The sequence below is a fragment of the Aquarana catesbeiana genome, linkage group LG03, assembly GCF_042186555.1.
Source record: "Aquarana catesbeiana isolate 2022-GZ linkage group LG03, ASM4218655v1, whole genome shotgun sequence".
NCBI lineage: Eukaryota > Metazoa > Chordata > Amphibia > Anura > Ranidae > Aquarana > Aquarana catesbeiana.
Window position 1 is genome coordinate 388,972,927 of NC_133326.1, and position 21,027 is coordinate 388,993,953.

At 40.1% G+C, this 21,027-nt stretch overlaps 1 protein-coding gene across 1 annotated transcript in view; it reads right to left on the reverse strand.

Moving 5' to 3' along the window:
• The window catches only part of TGFBI (transforming growth factor beta induced), a 140,888-nt gene extending 120,928 nt beyond the window's left edge, over positions 1–19,960 (reverse strand). Inside the window, exons 1-2 of the mRNA XM_073620694.1 lie at positions 19,676–19,960; positions 19,083–19,181 (exon numbers count right to left, since the gene is read on the reverse strand). Of these exons, the coding sequence (XP_073476795.1) occupies positions 19,083–19,181; positions 19,676–19,794 (218 nt within the window). The 5' untranslated portion in view covers positions 19,795–19,960. The remainder of the gene's footprint in view (positions 1–19,082; positions 19,182–19,675) is intronic.
• Positions 19,961–21,027: the final 1,067 nt, after the last annotated feature.

Sequence of the window (21,027 nt, forward strand, 5' to 3'; positions counted from 1 at the left end):
TCAAGCCCGGTGGGATAGTGGCATTAAGCCTTTCTATCCAAAGGGCTTCTCTTTGTAATAAAATTTTATTGCGGTCACCCCCTCTAATATCAGGGGGTACCACTTCCAAATCCAACAGCTTTGGGATTGTATTTATGGTACAGGCCTACGTGGCGCTCGACAGTAGTAAGTTTGCCATTGGTAGAACAATATATATGATCACCGATTCTCTGTCTGAACTCCCTAATTGTCTTACCCACATAAAACGCTTGACAGATACAAAGCATAAGATAAACAATGCCAGTAGTGCCACACTGGGCAGACATGTGTGGGGTAAACATTTCACCATTGGGAAGCCTAATAGTAGAGCAAGAAAGTAACCAGGGAAAAAAGGGCACTGGCCACAAGGAGAGGTACCGAAAGGTTGAAAGGGGTCACTGGTAACAGGTTTGTAGTGACTACTAGTTAAACGGTCTCTAAGGGATTTAGCTCTCCGAAAGACTAGTTTGGGTGTCTCTCGTAAATGATGTTTCAAAATGTGGTGATCAGTGAGAAGATGTCAGTGCTTTGAGATGATCTGCCTGAATTGTTCATGATGGGCTGAGTACTGGGTAACAATTTTAACTGTATTAGTATTGGAATTGCGTACCGCAGGATAGAGTAAGGAAGTTCTGGTACGGCCACATGCCTTGTTAAAGGCTTTTCTAAGGTTGGTCCGCGAGTAGCCCCTCAAAAGAAGCCTTTCATGTAGAAGAGCTGATTGTGTGTAGAAGTCTTCATCCCGTGCAAAGTTACGACGCAATTGCAAGTACTGTGCGTATGGGATACTGCGCACGAGGGGTTTTGGATGAGCACTGGTGGCGTGCAACAAAGGCTTGCCAGCTGTGGGTTTGCGATATAGGTTGGTCCCTAAATTCCCATCAGGATTCTTGACAATCAAAAGATCAAGAAAGGGGATCTGTGTATTGTCCCAGCTAACCGTAAAATGCAGGTTCATTGTATTAACATTGATGACCTCAATGAATTGGTGCAGTAAGGATAATGGGCCGGTCCAGACCACAAATAAGTCATCGATAAATCTGAACCAACAGAATATCGATTCTAGAAAGGTTGAAAATTGGTAATCTGAAAAGACATACCTCTCCCAAGCTCCGAGAAACAAGTTTGCGTACGATGGGGCACATGATGTGCCCATTGCCACACCTTGTATTTGTAGGTAGTGTTGGTCTTCAAAGATAAAGAAGTTCCGTTTGAGAATAAATGTTAGCAGTTGTAAAATGAACTCATTTTATAGCCTTGCATCTTGCCCACCACCCTCATTTCAACTCTGAGTGTGGTTGGGGCAGTATCGTTATCACATCTTTTATATTTATTTTACTTTATAGATTTTGGATCTGGGGTGCTGACATCTGGCATCTACAGGCACATAGCCTGCATTCAAGTATTTACCCACTAATTTCTTTGAACTACCATCCATTTACTGGTCAATCAATAGAACTTTATAGCCGGTGTCCCCTTCTTTCACTCATATTACCTGGTACAGGTATATATTGGTCCTAGTCCTCACTTCTTTAACTTATATATACCTTGCCCTTTGATTGTCTTGGGTTCTATCATTCACTATTGCATTCTCCATCAGTACTTCCACTCCTGGTCTGTACACAATTAACCCTTTGCACCCTCCCCTTATCATTTTTTCATTTTTTGGCTTTTTCATTTAGTATCGATATCCACTTACATACATGTCACCCTATTACAAGAACAAGGACATTCATGATAGGATCATCAGGTATTATTCAAATGAAAGCTGCACATTTGAAGACTGAAAATTACTTTTGAAATTACTATAACATGCTAAAGCTTAAATACATTTTTAGTCAATGGGTTTAAATCTTCTAAGAGATTAGGAGAGTGACTAGTTATTGGAAATAGATTTCAAACAATATTGCGTCTCCCTTTAAGCAGCCTTCAGTGCAGACCCCCCTTCAGTGCAGAGCCCCCCTTCAGTGCAGACCCCCCCCTTCAGTGCTGACCAATATTTTGCATAATGTGCATACCTCACTTCACAGGACATCCTCAGCAGTGTCCCTCCTCCTGTGAGAATGTAAACCGAGAGGAGGGGGAGACGGCTTCACTCCGTTCAGCTGTGTGAGACAACATCAGCGGCCAGCGGGGACAGTTCAGACAGCCCATGAGAGATGCGGATCAGTGCAGTGGCTTTGCCCTGCGCACTGCCAATGGGTGTCACCCCTCTGGTGGGTGTCACCCGGGTGCGGCCCGCATCTACTATCCCCCCAGCAACACCACTGGTGACAATTACCCACATAAGTGACTTCCGACTAGGCACAAAGCTAGACACAAAGGTGGCAATGAACACAAGGTACATCACTAGGCACAGTGAACAACAATGGACTTTAGAGCAGGGAACAACTCTAGACAGAAGGGATGCTAATATAAACTAGAAATTGTTAAACACGAGACCCACAGCCTTGAAATCTATAGAAGTTTACCATTGTTAGACCTAATTACAACCCAGCATATATATTTATCATGGCTATAGCCAAAGAATTGATGACCACTACACTGCTACACAACCAATAATTGACCTCTTTGGTAGCCATGGAAGGACCATAGCTACATTCAAACAGTAATTAATTAATATAGCCTCAGAATAACACTATTAGTGCTAATTAATTACCACTATAATAAGATCACTACAGCTAGGGAATATCTACCATATTAAAACCAGAGAATCAGAGAATAAATAATACATTTTTACCAAAAAAATTAAAGTCAGATATTGGCCACAAACCTAACTGTTATAACATGAGTCTGAACATGAACGCAACTAGAGCCAGGATGTGACCACCAGCATAATCATGTAACCTAGGGAATAGCCAGATAGAAAATTAAAATAGAAGCAAATAATTTCCCTTTTAAATAGTATTTCTCATTATCCTATCCCACACTTGGAGCTCTACATACATATATTGTTGTCCATCAGACCTGCCTAACTTCTGTTCCAGGGAGAGGGAATAAAGTACTAGCTTCTAGATTGTGTTGTGAATGACTGCACACTAGACAAGTGCCATCATTCACAAAAACAAAATACCAGCAGCAGGCCCTCAGGTCCCTCTCCTGGAATAGCAGTCAGTTGGATCTGGGCCCAGTGGCCAGAGAGACTAATGTAACAGCTGCTGACTTGTGTTGTGCATTTGTGTTTTTGTGAATGGTGGTGCACATCTCCAGCGTGCCATCATAAACAACACAAGCTGGCAGCTACTGCTGTAGTCCCTTTTCACAGAATAACAGGTTGCATAGAGAGAAGATGGAAAGTAGAACAGAAGAGGTACAGGGCTGAAGATTAGATGGCAAAACTGCAGATGTTACTCCCCCCTCCTCTGTGTGTGTGTAAATAAGATGGCAGAGAGATGTAAATTAGACAACAGAGCTACAGATGTTATCCCCCTCTGTGTGTGTATATTGTGCAGATGGAAGACCTGAGCACTGCTATGAATTATAGATCCCAGCAATTATTCCTATCAAGACAATGCTGACCATTACCATCACCATAGAAACTAGTGGATGGTGACTATACCCATGTTGTAACTAGTGGGTGGTGACTACAGTGCTGTGCTGTAACGCCCCTTATGGGAGCACCCATAAATTGGGCTTGAGCTTGGGATGAGGCTACAGAAAGCACAGATTGACATAAAGATGTTCTTTAATTGCACATCTGGGCCATGGATCCAAAAAGGACCCAGTATTACGTGTACTTGGTCCCCTGGGGGGATTCAAAATGTACGTTCAAGTTCTGGTGATACTGGTAAACATGTGCAAATAATTCTGGACATCTGATCCAACTTTTACAATATGTTCCTCTATTTTAAAATAAACATAGTATTCAATTGACTTCCAATATTTACATCATACAATAAAGCAACAAAAATATGCATATAGTATAAAAGACAGGTTGAACTAGGCAACACAAAGTCCTTTATGCACATGATCAATCTTTATTTATTTAGGTTCTAATTTTCCACAGATCAACTGCCTTCTGCTATTCCTACTTACTGTTATAGACTCACATGCCTGCCCATGCATTTGCACCAAATATATTTTACCTTTACAATACTGTGCAAAGTTGGACTGTGACCACACTCATTGTGAAGCAATTCTGAAGAAGAGTTTTTGCACTGGTTGTGGATCTGTAAATAGTTTGATATCAAATGGAAGCATTGGGGGTCCATTTACATTTGGAGCATTAATGCATGCTATGTTGTGTGTTAAGGTGCATTACATTAAGACAGGCCAAAACATTTAAAATATCAGACATAGTAAAAAAAAATTGGCACAACTCACTAAGGTGAATTGCCATATGTTGCAGCGTGCTGCAAAGCATATATGTTGCCCTAATGCATTTGGGTGCTATTTAAATGAATGGCACCGAAACACATCAATGCATGTAATGCTCACTTGTGACATTTTTCTTTTCCATAAATAGTTTTTTTATTCACTTGCAATGTACTTCTTAACTTACTAGCTAATTGGGCTTCTTTACTCCAGGGAGTTAATTCCCTAGCACACAACTCCCCCCTCCCCCTTCCCATCTTCTTGCACGTCACAGCCCTCTCTACTGGTGTCTTTTTAATCTCTGTACATAACATAAAAATAAAATTAAAAAAAAGAACACTTCTAAATACACATAAATACTGTGAAAATGTATTGATAAATTAAGCCTGCTTATTTTATTACTAGAGCTTTCAAGCTGTCAAAATGATAGTTCACTGAATTCTGGAGCCACGGCAGGGAAAGAGGGCCAGTGCATACCATGTGTGTTCAAGATTTGTCAAAAAAGTATTTTTTGTTGTCCATATTATTCCCAAAGTGCTAGGATGAACTGGGTAAAGTGTATCTAAAGCCAAAACATTTTTGTAGTTGGATAGAGTGTGGAAGTGTTAATTTTTTATTGCTGTCTGTGTCACTGCTGGGCAGATTTATCAGAAATTTGGTAAATTGGACTATTGACTGAAGGACAAAAAGATATGAGAAATCCAACATTTACAGATCTCACCAGAAACAGAACAAGATTAGGGGAGAAAATTTAATTTGCATTGGGACGCCTGCTCTGGTGACAGCAGTCTGAGGATTTCCTCTCTGTTTGCAGAGATTTCCTCCCATTTCCCGTTGTGACTCTGAGACAGGTGGTAAAGGTGATCCTTCTCAAAGTGTCAAAAAGGACTCAAAAAAAGAAAACTAATAGGATTTTTAACCATTCTCTTCTCTATTTGAAACTAAAAATGGGCTTTTGATATGCTTTACGTTTCTGAATTCCCCCCGTATCCTCCCTTTTAAAAACATGTATCGGTTGTTAATACTGTCATTGGCTTAAAAGTATGCTTGGTAAATGACTCCTTGTTGAAATTCTGGCTCTGGCCTATCCATTCTTCATTCATTGCTTACTTCAACTCTCAGTTCTACATTTCACACCTCCCTTATATGTCCCTCTATCCCCAAATTACCTTAACACCATACAAAAACTATGTATGGTCCTGAAAAGTGTGCTAGACATTGAATTCACTCTATTATTATTAATCCCTTGAAAACAGTTGCCTTAATTTTGCTCAAATAAGTACAGTGGGTATCTATTTCCTCTATTGTTTGTTTAATTTTTACTTCTCTCTTGTAAAGGCGACAATACCCCTTTTGCTGATGTTCTTTTATTTTTAAAATTAACATTTAGATTAAAAAATTTAAGTAAAACTTTTGTTTTCACTTTGAATAGAGTAAGGGAGAATTAAAACTTTTTTCCAATTTGTGTCAACTTGGGAAGATTTCCCACCACTTCCAGTCCTCTAGACACAGCAGGAAGGAAGAGAAATCACTCAAAACAGAGGAAAATGTCCCATCAGTTAGTTGTCACTGAAAATGTTGTCCCTTTTGAAACATTTTCACTTTATTTATTAGGCTTGTGGATTTTGCCTCCTTTTATTTCGTGTGACTGTGTTCACTAGAACAATCAAAGAGAAAGTAAATTTTCCCCTTCTAGCAATTAAAACATGACAGGGGTTCTAATCCACACGCTGTTATATTCAAAGAAAAAAAAAGAGGGTTTAGATACATTTAATCAACAAACCTCTAGCTAATTTTACTGACTGCTGTCAGACATCTGCTGCTGTCAGACATGAAAGAACAACTGAGTAGCTTGGTAAATCCCCATAATAAGAATAAGAATATTTGGTAGAGTTTTTTTGAGGGGCTATTTGAACATATTGTCTAAGGAACATAACCCACCCAAACTAAAATTTCAGTTTTGAGTAGATGCCCGCATGAATGACTCTCAGGCTCGGCTCACACTGCTGCGCTGTGTATTTGTTAAGTTTTTTTGTCCTGTGTGAGGTGCGAATTTACCGCGAATTTACTGCCATTTTACCGCAAATTTCAGGAGTTGGACATAGCTGCGTTTGATGTTCTAGCCAATGGAATCATAATGGTAAAAAAAAGTGTTAACTTCCTGTGTACTTCCCAATTTTTGTGGATAGTAGTGTGGTGGAATTTGCACATATGTGAACCATCAATGCGATTCAAGAATGATTTACATTGATGTCTATGGAGACTAAATTCGCAACACAGTAAACTCGCCCAAGACCCTTTTTTTTATCGCATCACATTCGTAGAAGAATTGCAACGCATGTATGTGAACGACCGTCATTGAAAACAATGACTTTAGGGATGACATGCAAATTTAAAGTGTTTTTGATGCATCGCATTCATTAAGAAATCGCATCAGTGTGAACCGGGCCTCAAGCTGCTTATAATTGTCATGGATTCTAGCAGCTGCACCTGAGTTCCTAGGTCTGTTAATAAATTACAGCCATTACAAAAAGGTATAGTAAATGTTACGAGAAAAGTTAGACTTCATAACAAACTTCGGAATTTGGTCTCTACACAACAAGGTCCATCCATAACCGATATATTAACTTTGGGATTACTAATGCTATATCCACTTTACCATTGCTCTCCGACAGACTATTACCTGTCTCAGTGGATCATCTGAAGGCTGGGCTTCATGAATAAATGGGTAACTATAATGTCTGACACAGGTAAAAGGTAGAAAACCTAAAAAAATGAATGCAGGGCTGGATTCCTGCTTAGCCAAAATAGGCCATGGAGGCAGAGATGCCGAGGTCTGTACACAGCTACCTACACATGATACTGTTGGCTATCATTAACACTTTCTGATGTGTAAATAAAGGTTCCTGACTGCCATCCTCCATGTCAAAGCAATCTGGCTGGCTCCTCAATGTTGCTGTACCTTTAGAGTCTGTCTATTTTTATTGATGGACTTGTATCAGTTTAGATACAGATCTGACACCTAGAACCAAACTTCTGGCATAGTTGGGTTACAGTTTGGTCTTTCATTTGTTGATTCTAATTATACTGATCCAAAAAAACAAACAAACGTCTCTTTCAACTCCTCTACCCTCAGCCTCAGTGTACCTAGTGTGGCTATGTCAAAGGAAAAGATCCACAAGCCACACATCATGAAGCAGACCCATGTGTATGAAGTGAGATGAATGGCAGCCCCAGCCCGGACTCCAGCCAGGCCAGGCCCCCAACACATTTCAATTTGCCCCTTGGAGCTTAATCGTGGGGATTGTGTGTGGTTATGATTATACCAAAGCTAACCAGATAACTGAAAAAGAGTGGTGGAAAATGACAAGTAGTCCGGGAGGGGAGCAATGATTATAAATGCAGTGCTATCTACATTTAAAGTTTGTTTAGATAATGGCATTCTACAAAATGATTATATAGTGTACTGTAAACATTGGGTCTGCTATTCTATAGCCCTAGACTATTTGAACTTTATATAAAAACTCTTTAAATAAATCTCATTCACAACGTCATTATGTATGAGTTATTAAACTGAGAAAAGGTAACAGCACCACAAGGTAACTGTGTGCCTTATTATTCTTCATGACAAAGATACCTTTGCATGCCCTGGACCTTCAATAAGGCGTGGGCTTCATGCAAATGCTATCCTGAAGATCAAGTCAGAGCTTCAGCCTAGCATTCTACAATGCAATATGTGCACCTTGGTAAACTTAAAGCAGAGCTCAACCCAAAAGGGGAAGCTGGGCTTATCTGCTTTCTCCCCTCCCCTCCAGTTCTACATTTGGTTCCCTCTTGGGGGGTACTTGGTTTTGACAGGTACCCATGCCCACTTCTGGAAGACCAGACTACGGCGAGATGCGACGAGGTCCCCCAGAAGTTCAGCCTCCCTCCTGGGCCATTCACAAAGTGCAGAATACTTTGCGCAGTAAGGCAATGCCAGTGGCAGCACCCGAGAGCTGATGGAAGCATGGGGTGCCGACATCACTGGATTCCAGGACAGGTTAGTGTCCTAATATAAAAAGTCAGCAGCTACAGTATTTGTAGCTGCTGACTTTTACTTTTTTCATTGAGGGGCTTGACCTCCTCTTTAAGAAAGGCACGCACTGTAAATTAAAAAAAAAAAAAATGTGCGGAGGGGTGGGGTGATCCAAACCTCTGAAATGGTCAGTGTTTGTTTACAGGAAGCATTGGAAACTCCATTACTTACATGTGGAACTCTTTCAGGAATTACATACATGCATGCCAGATTTTTTGGTAAGAGTCAGTAACTACAAGTTTTTCAAGTCTGATTACTTTATAATATTATAATCAAATACTGTAACACACATTGAAAACAGTATTGATGCCAAAAATATCATATCAAAAATATAAGCACCAAAACTTCTTATACTAAAATCTGAAACCAATGGACCATGATTATTTTCTGAAACCAAAAGAAACCTTAGAAAGACACATTGTGGTGGCTGCTGTCAGACAATTATGACAATTTATCATTTAGATGTGATTATGTATGTAGCTCCTTGGCCCTGGGCTGGCTAAACGTAGTGTATGGCTTTGCTGTAAGCAGCTGAGCTTCAATTTAATTTTTAGGCCTGATCAGGCTATCCTAGTGGCTGATTGTTTCTGTCTGTTTTTGAAAGATTGTTCCAGAAATAGTGTGGGATAATCAGTCATTGGATTATGAATAGTTATCTATCCTTAGCTGATTCAAAAGGTGTGGCTAGGGAGAATGTAAATAGTTGGGAGGACGAGATCTGAGCTCTCATCCTCTGGGGCATTTCCTATTGGGAAGGGGAGCATGTGTGTGTTCCATAGATGTTACTGCAGTTAGGTCTCTGCAGGTGTCATGGCTGAGGGTCTGAAGAAAGCTCGACCCAAGGAAACTTGCCTGTGAAAGGTCAGCTAGAAAGATGGATGCCTTTCACCTGAGGCTCCATATACAGAACTGCTCACAAATGAAGAGAAACCAGAGGTTGCTGCTTAAGAACTATGGTTGCTTGGATAGAGTATCATTATATACAGTATAACACCCATGCTATCCTTCCCTAAGACAAATAAATTAGCTGCTATCTTAATAAAAGTTAAATGTGTGGATATAGATCATAAACCACTATACAAAAGACAGAGCTACACATATAAATTCTTTGTTAATTACCAGTGTGTCACATGTACAGTATATACATATTTCAAAATAAGTAAGTCCACATATATTTTTTAGTGCTCTAATATCAAATAAGTCCACAAACAAATGGTGATCCCTGCTCTTGTATTAATCCACATGTGCTACTAAAGAGGAAATCCCAGTGCATTTGACCACTCCACCACACTTACCAGATTTCATTTAACCCCTTGCAACTTACAAGAGACTCAAGATGAGCTTTTTGGTAACCAGATGTACAACGAACATAGACCCCATTCTTCAGAACTTTCACTCATCCACCACTGGCCAAGATCTGCTTTCCAGGAACTCACTGTAATCCTCTTCCCCTTTAAGACCTCTCGACCTTCCAGACTTTACTCCATGGGATAATTACTTCAAGCAAAACGTGGTAAGACAAAAAAAAGCAAAGCCTCTCATAGTGTAAACCAGTTTTATTAGAACCTCACACAAACAAAGATAAATGCACTCACAGGGTAAATGTTCATTGCAGTCCTCATGAATAATTACACAGGAAACACCACTGTGCCTTTCAATGTGCTTTCCAAACGGAGAATGATGTACTGGAAGTTCCTCCTTATGCATTTTGTCACTACCATGCAATGTCTTCAGAATGTTGCACGCTAGTGATGAAACACGTAGAGTGGGACTTCCAGTATGTAATTTCCGTTTAAATAAAACGCACACTGGAGGGTACAGCAGTGTGCTCCCCAGTGTGCATAATTATTTGTAAGGATTGCATTGAAAATTTACCCTGTGAGTGCATTTATGTGTCGCTAATGGTGCATGAGTGAAAGTTTGGAGGAGTGGGGTCTATTTTCATGGTACATCTGGTCACCAAAATGCGCATCTTGACTTTCTTGTAAATTACAATGGGTGAAATGAAATCTGTTGAGTGTGGTGTGTGGTGGAGTGGCCTAACACCCTGGGATATCTTCTTTATTTGAGCATGTGTGCATTAATACATGAGCACGTATCACCATTTGGCTGTGGACTTATTTGATATTAGAGCACAGAGCGCTAAGAAATACATGTGGATTTACTTATTTTGAATTATGTATATACATGTTACACACTGGTAATTAACAAAGTGTGTGCCTAGTGCTGTCTTTTCCTAACGTGTAGTGGTTTCTGATAGTGGTTTATGATAGTGGTGTATGATATAGAGTCTCAGACATGTTGATGGTCCCCTCTTTCTTTAGCATTGCTTTTGAAGCTGTTACTGAAGGGCCAAATGCAGCTGGAACATGATTTTTCAGGGAAGCTGTCCCCCAAGATGCCTTGAGTATCCTACAACCCTAAACCCTCCTCCCTGCTTGTTTCTCAAGATCTGCAATCAAATGAAAAAAGACCCATAGACTGTGCTTGAATGTGTCAGTGTGTTTCTGGGACTGGAACCTGGGCTGGCAGCTTCTGAACAGGTGAGGGGGACGTGTATATTTCCAGTGTCCATTCCAGTGGTTAGCACTACATGTATTAAAGTCAATGTGTCAGTACAAGATTCATCATTTTCGATTGCGCCACCACAGAAACTTTGGAGTTTGGGTGATACCAAGGTCTCCAAACTGTGCCCCCCCCCCGGGCCCAGATGTGACCCTTTGCTTGCCTTTATCCGGCCCTTGGAGTGCTATTCATCCCTCTGATATAAGACACTATTCTGCCCACTGACACAAAAAATGGGGCATAATTCCTGCCACTAACATCAACAATGGGGCACCATTTCTTTACACTGACACTAACAATGGGGCACTATCCCTCCCCCTAGTACCAAAGATGGGGTGTTTTTTACTCCCAGTGATGCCAGAAAAATTTTCTATGCCCGCTGGCCACAGTCCAGCCCCCATAAAGTCTGAAGGACAGTAAACTTGCCTATTGTTTAAAAAGTTTGGAGACCCCTGCTTTATACAAGTCAAGAAGGCATCTAGTCATCACAAAAGCTTGCAAGTGTAATACTAATATAGGGTATCACAGCTAACATGGGTACAATACTGTACTACTGCAAAGACATCCCTGCCAAAAACAAAATAAAAAGTCCCATACAGAAGCAGTTAGTCAAGTAATCTTAACATTTTAGCATACACATGTATCACTGTTAGCAGGACTGAAAAGCATCAATTTTGCATCACAACCTGCTTGTTTTTTGTGGGTAAAAAAAAAATGTTTTGGCAGATTACTCAACTTGGCAAAAGTATTAACTTGAGACAAATCTTTGTATCTGCACTTGAATACCAAAGAACATGAGAATAATAATTCTCTTTGAGCAATGGATTAAGATTTCCCCTACATCTGAACCAATGTTAGGATTATGGTTTGGGAAATGATCCAGTATGCAGTGAGTGGAAAAATATTATACATCATAACTAGGCAGATGTACAGAATATTAATCTTTAACTGCTATTTCTTATAGTTTATATGAATAAGTTACCTTTTAAGGTATGAATATTGCTAGTATCATGAACCCTATATAAAGGTCAGATTTATATCATATTGTATGTAACCATTTTCTCACACACATATATTTTCACAATATGGCCCATAGGGTAGGCATGTTACCCCTAAGCACTACAACTACAACGTGGCAGTTAATATCAACTTGGCAAGGGGCTGAAAGTTTTCTGCCTTCACTGTCATGAAAATACCACCTGGCAAGCCAAGTGTGCTTATTTCTGGAGAAGGGATAGCATAAGGTTTTTTCATTTTTGTTTTTTGCTAAAATCAGAACTGTGGCCTCCTTTTAATTTTTTTTCTGTAGCAGGTATTTATAAGTACATCTGCACTTACAGTTATCCAAAAATCGCCTTCTAAGTATGAACTGTATAGACTGTACATTACAAAAATTAAAAATACTGACAATGAGGTTACAGGAAATCAGCATGGGGAAAATGTCCTGCAGCGGTCTCCTGGCTTGCTGGTCCATCAAGCTGTGTCACTCGTAAGCCCTTTGGGAGCCGTCCACTGGCTCTATGTGCTCTGTGTGTGGTGGTAAAGCAGAGAGGAGGGCTGAGGCCCTTGTGGACCTCAGCGGCGTGTGACATCACCAGAAGTAGCAACGTCGTTTCTGAGCCTGCGCACTGTCGATGGGAAGTAGGGATGAGCCCAATGTTCGAGTCGAACATAAGTCGACTCAAACATCGGCCGTTCTCCTGTTCGCCAAACAAAGCACCCTCCCCAAGTTGAGGGCATGTGGCCTGGTACGTTTCAGGAGGGGGGACGCTCTCTCGTCCCCCCCTCTTTTCCTGCAGCCTGCCAGGGTCTGGTATGGATTTTGGGGGGGCCCCTATGCCATTTTTTTTTATTTTGGCACAGGGTTCCCCTTAAAATCCATATCAGAATGGAAGGGCCTGGTATGGATTTTAGGGGGACCCCCACGCAATTTCTTTTTACATTTTGGTTCGGGGTTCCCCTTAATATTCATACCAGACCCAAAGGGCCTGGTAATGGACTGGGGGGGCCCATGCTCTTTTTTTCAATGAGTTTTATCTATATTGCCGAGACCCGACAATTCATTACAGCCGTGATCAGTTTTACATGTCTCCTGGGGCAAGACCCTGGTGCCCAAACACTTTTTATGACAATAACTTGCATATAAGCCTTTAAAATTAGCACTTTTGATTATTCATGTTCGTGTCCCATAGACTTTAACGGTGTTTGCGTGTTCTGCTGAATTTTTTGCATGTTCTGCTGCGAACCGAACCACAGGATGTTTGGCTCATCCCTAATGGGAAGGACAGGAGCGCTCCTTTGTCAAGCTCTGGCATCATTTAAGCTACATTTTGCGCCAGAACTATCCCTTGTTTCCAAGGTTTTACAAATACCTGATGATCCTAAGTAAGGTCCACCTTATGCAGCTTCTTAGAATGGTGTGGCAAAGATACTGCACTGCCCCTGAATTCAGAGCAGAGTTATCATTCTCATACAAGCTTTACCTACTTGTATTGTAGTGGAATAAAAAATGTTTCAGGGGCATAGCTATCAGCAATGTCACTGCTGATTCACAAGACTGTATCTTGTCAATCAGCACCTGACCACACATAGTCCCACCCATTGCACTCTGGATTGTCTGTTGCTGGAACACTCCCACTGTGAGTTGTTGAATCTGGGGAAAAGAGCATTTAAGACACACATCTGTAGGCAGATTTGGTTCAGTCAGGATAGGTAAAAGAAGAAGCTTGTGCATCACATACTAACTGTATTTGGTACATGTTTAGATTTCATACAAGAGCTTTTAAGGATGGTTCATGCCAGATGCATCTGAGCTGCCCTGGTAGCTTCTTCCAGCGCAGCCCCAATGTGTACATAAGGCAAAATGCCTTGTATATAATGGTGTCACTTGTGACATTTTAATAATGTTTTGTGAAAAAAGTTATCTGTGCAATGCACTAGGATCATCGCATCAGCACTATGTCACACAGTACACATCAGCTGTTGTGTGTTTGTCAAGGCTCACTGGTGTAAATGAGCTGTATTTTAAAAATTAAAAAAACTTATATTAAACACATGCCCTAGAAGTGCATAACAATATAAAAAGCAGTGTTTTGACATCTCACTCTAATATATTATATATTCAAAAATTTTCAGTCAATGTCAGCTGGATGTGCAAGGAAGGTAACATTCACCCTTTTACAAGTATGCAACACAGTGGCTAAGTGGTTAGCATTTCCAGCTAGGAGCACTAGGCTCATTGGTTCAAATCCCAACCACAGCACTACCTAACTGGAGTGTGTATGTTCTCCCTGTGCCTATGTGGGTTTCCTCCCATGCTAGTAAGTTAACTGCTTGCTGACCGCTGCATACAGATGTACGTCGGCAGAAAGGCACAGGCAGCCAAATGGGCGTACCTGTATGTCCCTTTGAATTTGCCACTTATCAGGCGCACGTGGGAGCATGCCTGCGGGTCCCAGGGACTCAATGTTTGCCGGCGGCCTGCGATTGCAGTGTGAAAAGGCAGAACAGGGAGATGCCTTTGTAAACAAGGCATTTCCCTGTTCTGCCTTGTGACATGACAGCGATCACTGCTCCCGATGACAGGGAGCAGTGTGACATGACAGTGATCCACTGCTCCCTGTCATCGGGAGCAGTGATCGCTGTCATGTCAGTGGTAACCCATCCCCCTACAGTTAGGACACACTCAACCCCTTGATCACTAGTGTTTAACCCCTTCCCTGCCAGTGTCATTTACACAGTAATCAGTGCATTTTTATAGCACTGATCACTGTATAAATGACAATGGTCCCAAAATAGTGTCAAAAGTGTCCGATGTGTCCGCCATAATGTCGTAGTCACCATAAAAATTGCAGATCGACGCCATTACTAATAAAAAAATACAAATAATAAAAATGCCATAAATCTATCCCCTATTTTGTAGATGCTATAACTTTTGCGCAAACCAATCAATATACACTTATTGCATTTTTTTTACCAAAAATATGTAGAAGAATACATATCGGTCTAAACTGAGAAAGAAATGTGTTTTTTATATATATTTTTTGGGATATTTATTATAGCAAAAAGTAAAAAATTTTTTTTTTTTTCTTTTTTTGTTTATAGCGCAAAAAATAAAAACCACAGAGGTGATCAAATACCACCAAAAGAAAGCTCTATTTGTGGTAAAAAACAGCAAGAAGCGCCAATCTAAGTGCAGTATCATGAAACTTTAATGAGATAATTATAAACGGACAAACAGCCAGATGGCTACTCACAAAGATGAAATTGGTTAAGGCAAGGACAAGTAATGGGTCCAGGGACGTCCTCCTCAGATGTGGGCAAAGTGCATGGTGCAGGTTCTCCTGGAAGCGCTGTCCACGTTAGGATGTGCAAGTAGTCACCGGGGTCATCGCTGGGTGCTGGGCTGCAAAACGATGGAGGTGTCCGCAAAGACAACCAGCGTCTAAGCGGACATGGAGAGCCAGAGCCGTCGCAGTAGACAGGAACCGGAAGACAAGCGTGGAACGCAAGGCACTTAGTCCAGGAACCAACAAAGCGGAAGTGACGTATGGACGTGTTGGATGACGCGTTTCAATGCTTCTGCATTTTCTTCAGATCCGATAGGCTAATACAACAGGTGTCCTTTTATGGGAGCTATGGAGTCAGTAACTAGGCAACAGAAGGTAACAACCTTGTACTCCTCCAGCTAGAGGAGTACAAGGTTGTTACCTTCTGTTGCCTAGTTACTGACTCCATAGCTCCCATAAAAGGACACCTGTTGTATTAGCCTATCGGATCTGAAGAAAATGCAGAAGCATTGAAACGCGTCATCCAACACGTCCATACGTCACTTCCGCTTTGTTGGTTCCTGGACTAAGTGCCTTGCGTTCCACGCTTGTCTTCCGGTTCCTGTCTACTGCGACGGCTCTGGCTCTCCATGTCCGCTTAGACGCTGGTCGTCTTTGCGGACACCTCCATCGTTTTGCAGCCCAGCACCCAGCGATGACCCCGGTGACTACTTGCACATCCTAACGTGGACAGCGCTTCCAGGAGAACCTGTACCATGCACTTTGCCCACATCTGAGGAGGACGTCCCTGGACCCATTACTTGTCCTTGCCTTAACCTATTTCATCTTTGTGAGTAGCCATTTGGCTGTTTGTCCGTTTATAATTATCTCATTAAAGTTTCATGATACTGCACTTAGATTGGCGCTTCTTGCTGTTTTTTACATTGTTTTTTCAGAGTTGCCTGCTTCCACTCTCAAGTGAGCTGCCGCTGGTGCTTTTTATCAGATCTTTAATTTCAGTGACTTTTTTTATATATATATATATATATACATACAATTTTTCTATATATATATAATTTTATTGACTATCACACCCTGGATGTTTTTTCACATTTACTTTGGACTCTTTATATGCATGTTTGTATGTTCTAGCGCCATTTATCCTTTTTTGTATACTATTTGTGGTAAAAAAAGGACGTCAATTTTGTTTGGGTGCAACATCGCACGACCGCGCAATTGTCAGCTAAACCGATGCAGTGCCGAATCGCAAAAAATGCTCTGGTCAGGAAAGGGGTAAAATCTTCCGGGTCTGAAGTGGTTAACTGTCTAAATAGGCCCTAGTATCTGCATGAATGTGAGCTAGGGACCTTGGATTGTAAGATCCTTGAGCCCTGTTTCACACTTGTGCGGTGCGAATTGAAGCTCAGGTTTCACTGGTGAGATAAAAATCTCCTGTTCAAAGGATTCATTGCGTTTTTGCTCAGGATTAGAGAGCAGGGAGAGGGGGAGGGAGGAGGGGGGGAGAGGGGGAGGTGTAGTGAGGAGAAGTAGAAATTCCTTGTTCAGAACGCAATGCATCTGCGAATCAGATGCGTTCCCATAGGAGATAATAGGCTTGTAGTTCTCACCGCAATGCCCAAAAAACGCACACGTTTTTTGTGCAATGCGCAGTGCAAATACAACGCACATATGTGAACCAGATGCATTCATATGAATGTATTTTAAAATGTCCTGCGAATTAGATGCGGTGTAAGCCGCATCTAATTCGCATAGGTGTGAACCCGGGCTGAGGGTAGAGACTGATGTGAATGTACAATATATTAAATTGACAGTGCTAATTAAGTACCATAAATAATATGAATGTTACAGTAAACACCTTTTTTCAGGCAAAAACAGCTTTTGCCAAATGTCAGGGAATATATTGTTTCACCTGGCAATATTGGGTCAATGTACATAGTGTAGATGTATGAAGATTTTTGCCAATTTTTGCCCATTTCTGACCAGAGTAGTGATGGTGAGAACTTATGGGAGTGCCAGTTATTGCCTCAGGGAAATCTCCCAGCCTGTTGAAAAATCTACATGCATACAAGTCCGATCTTTTTCTATGTTATGGATTAGAAGTTCTTGAAGCTGGAGCTATAAGAATAACAAATATTTTTCTTCGTAACATTTCAAAGAGCTTTGTGAACATCTGGACAATCTCCACTTAGGCCCTCTTCACACCTATGCATTTTATGTCCATTTTAAGTACAGTGCATTAAAAAGGGCCATTCAATGGTAACAAACGTATGTAAACCGCACCTACAACACACTGCACAGATGTGAACCAGCCTTTTCACATAGTCCTGATAGAGGTAAAAAAATATTTTTAAAGAGGGTTTTTCCTTAAACTACTATGGACTGTTGTTATGTGGGCATTTTAGATTTAAAGAGTAAACCCAAATAGATATTTCTTTTTTTTTTAAATGGTGAAAATGTAAACCATCTGACAATTTCTTATATCTCTTGAGAACTCTATTGGAGAGATATCTCTGCCTGGGTCTACATGTTTGCGTCGATCGTGAGCGAACCCCACTGTCTCTACTGGAATTTTTAACTTGATTTATATTACAAAAAATGAAATAGGAGGCGCTGGAACTCATAAAGGTGGTCTAGAAACACAATCAAGAATTATGTCATGGAGATCTCTCTGACCTATAAGAAACCTGGGGCCACTTATAACAAAAACATTACTTTTAGGTAAAGTGACCCTTTAAGAACAGTTTTTATATCTATTTGTTAGACCTAACAAAGTGACCCTTTAACAACAGTTTTTATATCTATTTGTTAGACCTAACAAAGTGACCCTTTAAGAACAGTTTTTAAATCTATTTGTTAAACCTAACAAATACATTTCTTATTAACATTTCAAAGTGATACTTTCAGGTAAAGTGACCCTTTAAGAATGGTTTTATATCTATTTGTTAGACCTAACAAAGTGACCCTTTAAGAACAGTTTTTAAATCTATTTGTTAAACCTAACAAATACATTTCTTATTAACATTTCAAAGTGATACTTTCAGGTAAAGTGACCCTTTAAGAATGGTTTTATATCTATTTGTTAGACCTAACAAAGTGACCCTTTAGGAACAGTTTTTAAATCTATTTGTTAAACCTAACAAATACATTTCTTATTAACATTCAAAGTGATACTTTTAGGTAAAGTGACCCTTTAAGAACAATTTTTATATCTATTTGTTAAATCTAACAAATAAATTTCTTATTAAGATTTCAAAGTGATACTTTTAGCTAAAGTGACCCTTTAAGAACAGTTTTTATGTTATTATTTATTATTATATGTTGTTATTTAAACATTCAATTAAAAAAACGTGAACCAAATAGGCTACCAACCCAGCAAAATTATTCAGATAACCTTGCCCTTATATTGACTTTGTTGATCTGAAAATGTAATTGTGTCTCTATGCAGTTACTGTCGTAGTTTATTTAATTTACGGCATACTCCACATAGGTGGTATATTCATATTTACACTCTCACTAAACTTTTATTACTTGCATAGTGTCAGTGGTTTGACTGGCAGTGAAACTTTTAGCATTAGCATGGTGTTTGTGGTTGCTGCACTTCCACAGTTAACATTCAAATTCCCTAACAGCCAACAGTCAGCAAACAGTAGCATTAACCCCCCACGACACAGTCCAGGCTAGCTGGTACACATAAAGTGATATGACACTATTCATAACTCAGACGCTGCCAATACAAACACTGCAAATCCGACTCCCATATACTTTATGCACACAGAAATTACTGTCAGCCAATACATATATTATATAAGAAGACTTACGTTGATTTGCCACATATCTTTCTTTGGTACCACTGTTTGCAGTTTGTGTAGTATTGCTTGTTTGACCCAATGATCTTCTGTACTGCACACACATTAGGGCTAAAGCATAAAGAGTAGGCAGACAATTTATTGTGAATAATAATAAAATAATAATATGTATAATATAAAATTAATAAATACAATTTTATAAAAACAATTCTTTCAAAATAATTTCTAAATTCCAAAACATTAGCAGTGAGCACCTCTTAAAATTAACTGACTATACTGGACATAATTACGCAAATCAGCAGAGTATGCTACAATGTTTTATATCTGCTTGTTCATTATGTAGGAGTGCCCTCAAATAACACCAAGAAGTAATAGGAGTTTTACTGAACCACTGTAATGCACCTATTTATGATATTAGGATTTAGACTTTCAAACACTAGCAAGCTTAAAATCCACTTACCGACACAAGAGAATAAAAACCACAGAATATAAAATTGCATTTTATTGTTAGAATTTACATTTTGCTAGAAAATCTGAATATTTGCAGAAAGAAAAAGCAAGAAAAAAAGAAAAAAAGAAAAAAAAAAAGAAAAAAAGGTTCTTACCCATGCAGCCTGCCTCGAATCCTGCTGTGTTGCAAGACCTGTTGGTAAGGATACCTGGCTGTAGTTACCAATGTGGCCAGTAATGTAAGAACCAGGGCAAGCAGCACAATGCGATTCATTCTGAGAGGAGTAAGTGCAGGTTGTGAACTCCCACAGCTCTGAACTAAAAGCCAGGAAACATAAGCTGCGCTGTGTTAAATAGACCGAGAGCTGGAATGGGTGGAGAGAACAAGCTACTGCTGCAATATGAGCTTGACTTTCCAGGCTGACTCTTTGGGGAATATGTAACCTCTTGGCTGCATGTCTGAAAGAGTTTTAGAAATTCAGAAGTTACAATTATTATGCCTGCCCTGCGCTGCCTGCTGTCATCTCTTTCATACAAAATGCAGCTATTATTTCTGTCACTAGATCCTACATTGCAATGCATATTTATATCTGGATTCAGATAAGTGTCCAGAATAACATTTGCAAAGAGTTTAGAAGTTTTCCTTTGTCCAGTGTAGAGATTTTTAGACACTGAGATTATTGTTTGTATACTGGAGTCAGTGGGTAAGCATTAAGTAAACTATGGGGTAATGCATCACTTAAGAAAATAGCTAATGCTATTTGAGTTAAACAAAACATACAAATAGCCCATGTGAATAATGGCAATGATTCCGGTAACTAATAGGAAAGTCTAAAAGCTGTTTACTAGAATTTCAAATGGAGGAAACCAGACTCCTAAAGTATATGTTCTGCCAAAACATTGTTTTAATTGTGGATGCAATGGAGGTGAGTTGGAACCCCGTTCATGTGTTATGCCGTGTACACACGGGCGGACTTTTTGACTGGACTGGTCCGGCGGAACAAATCCATCGGATAATCCGACTGTGTGTGGGCTTCATCGGACCTTCAGCGGACTTTTTCTGTCGAAAATCAGACAAACTTTAGATTTGGAACATGTTTCAAATCTTTCCGACGTACTAGAGTCCGGTCGAAAAATCCACTCATCTGTATGCTAGTCCGACGGACAAAAAAGGACGCAAAGGCAGCTATTGGCTACTGGCTATGAACTTCCTTATTCTAGTCCCTTCATACGTCATCACGTTCATACCAACAGACTTTCGAACGGACTTTAGTCCGTTCGTGTGTGGGCAAGTCCGGTCGTCCGAAAGTCTGTCATAACTCTGTCGAAAGTCAGTTGGAAAGACCATAGGACATTTGATGCTAAAAATTCTGCCCGTGTGTACACGGCTTTACTGTTATCTGCAGTTTTGTTAGCAAGATTTATCCTCAATTATTGTCTTGGTTAAAGAGGTATTAAACCTAAAAGCAAACATTATATTACAACCTACCAATTCTTAGATGTTTTG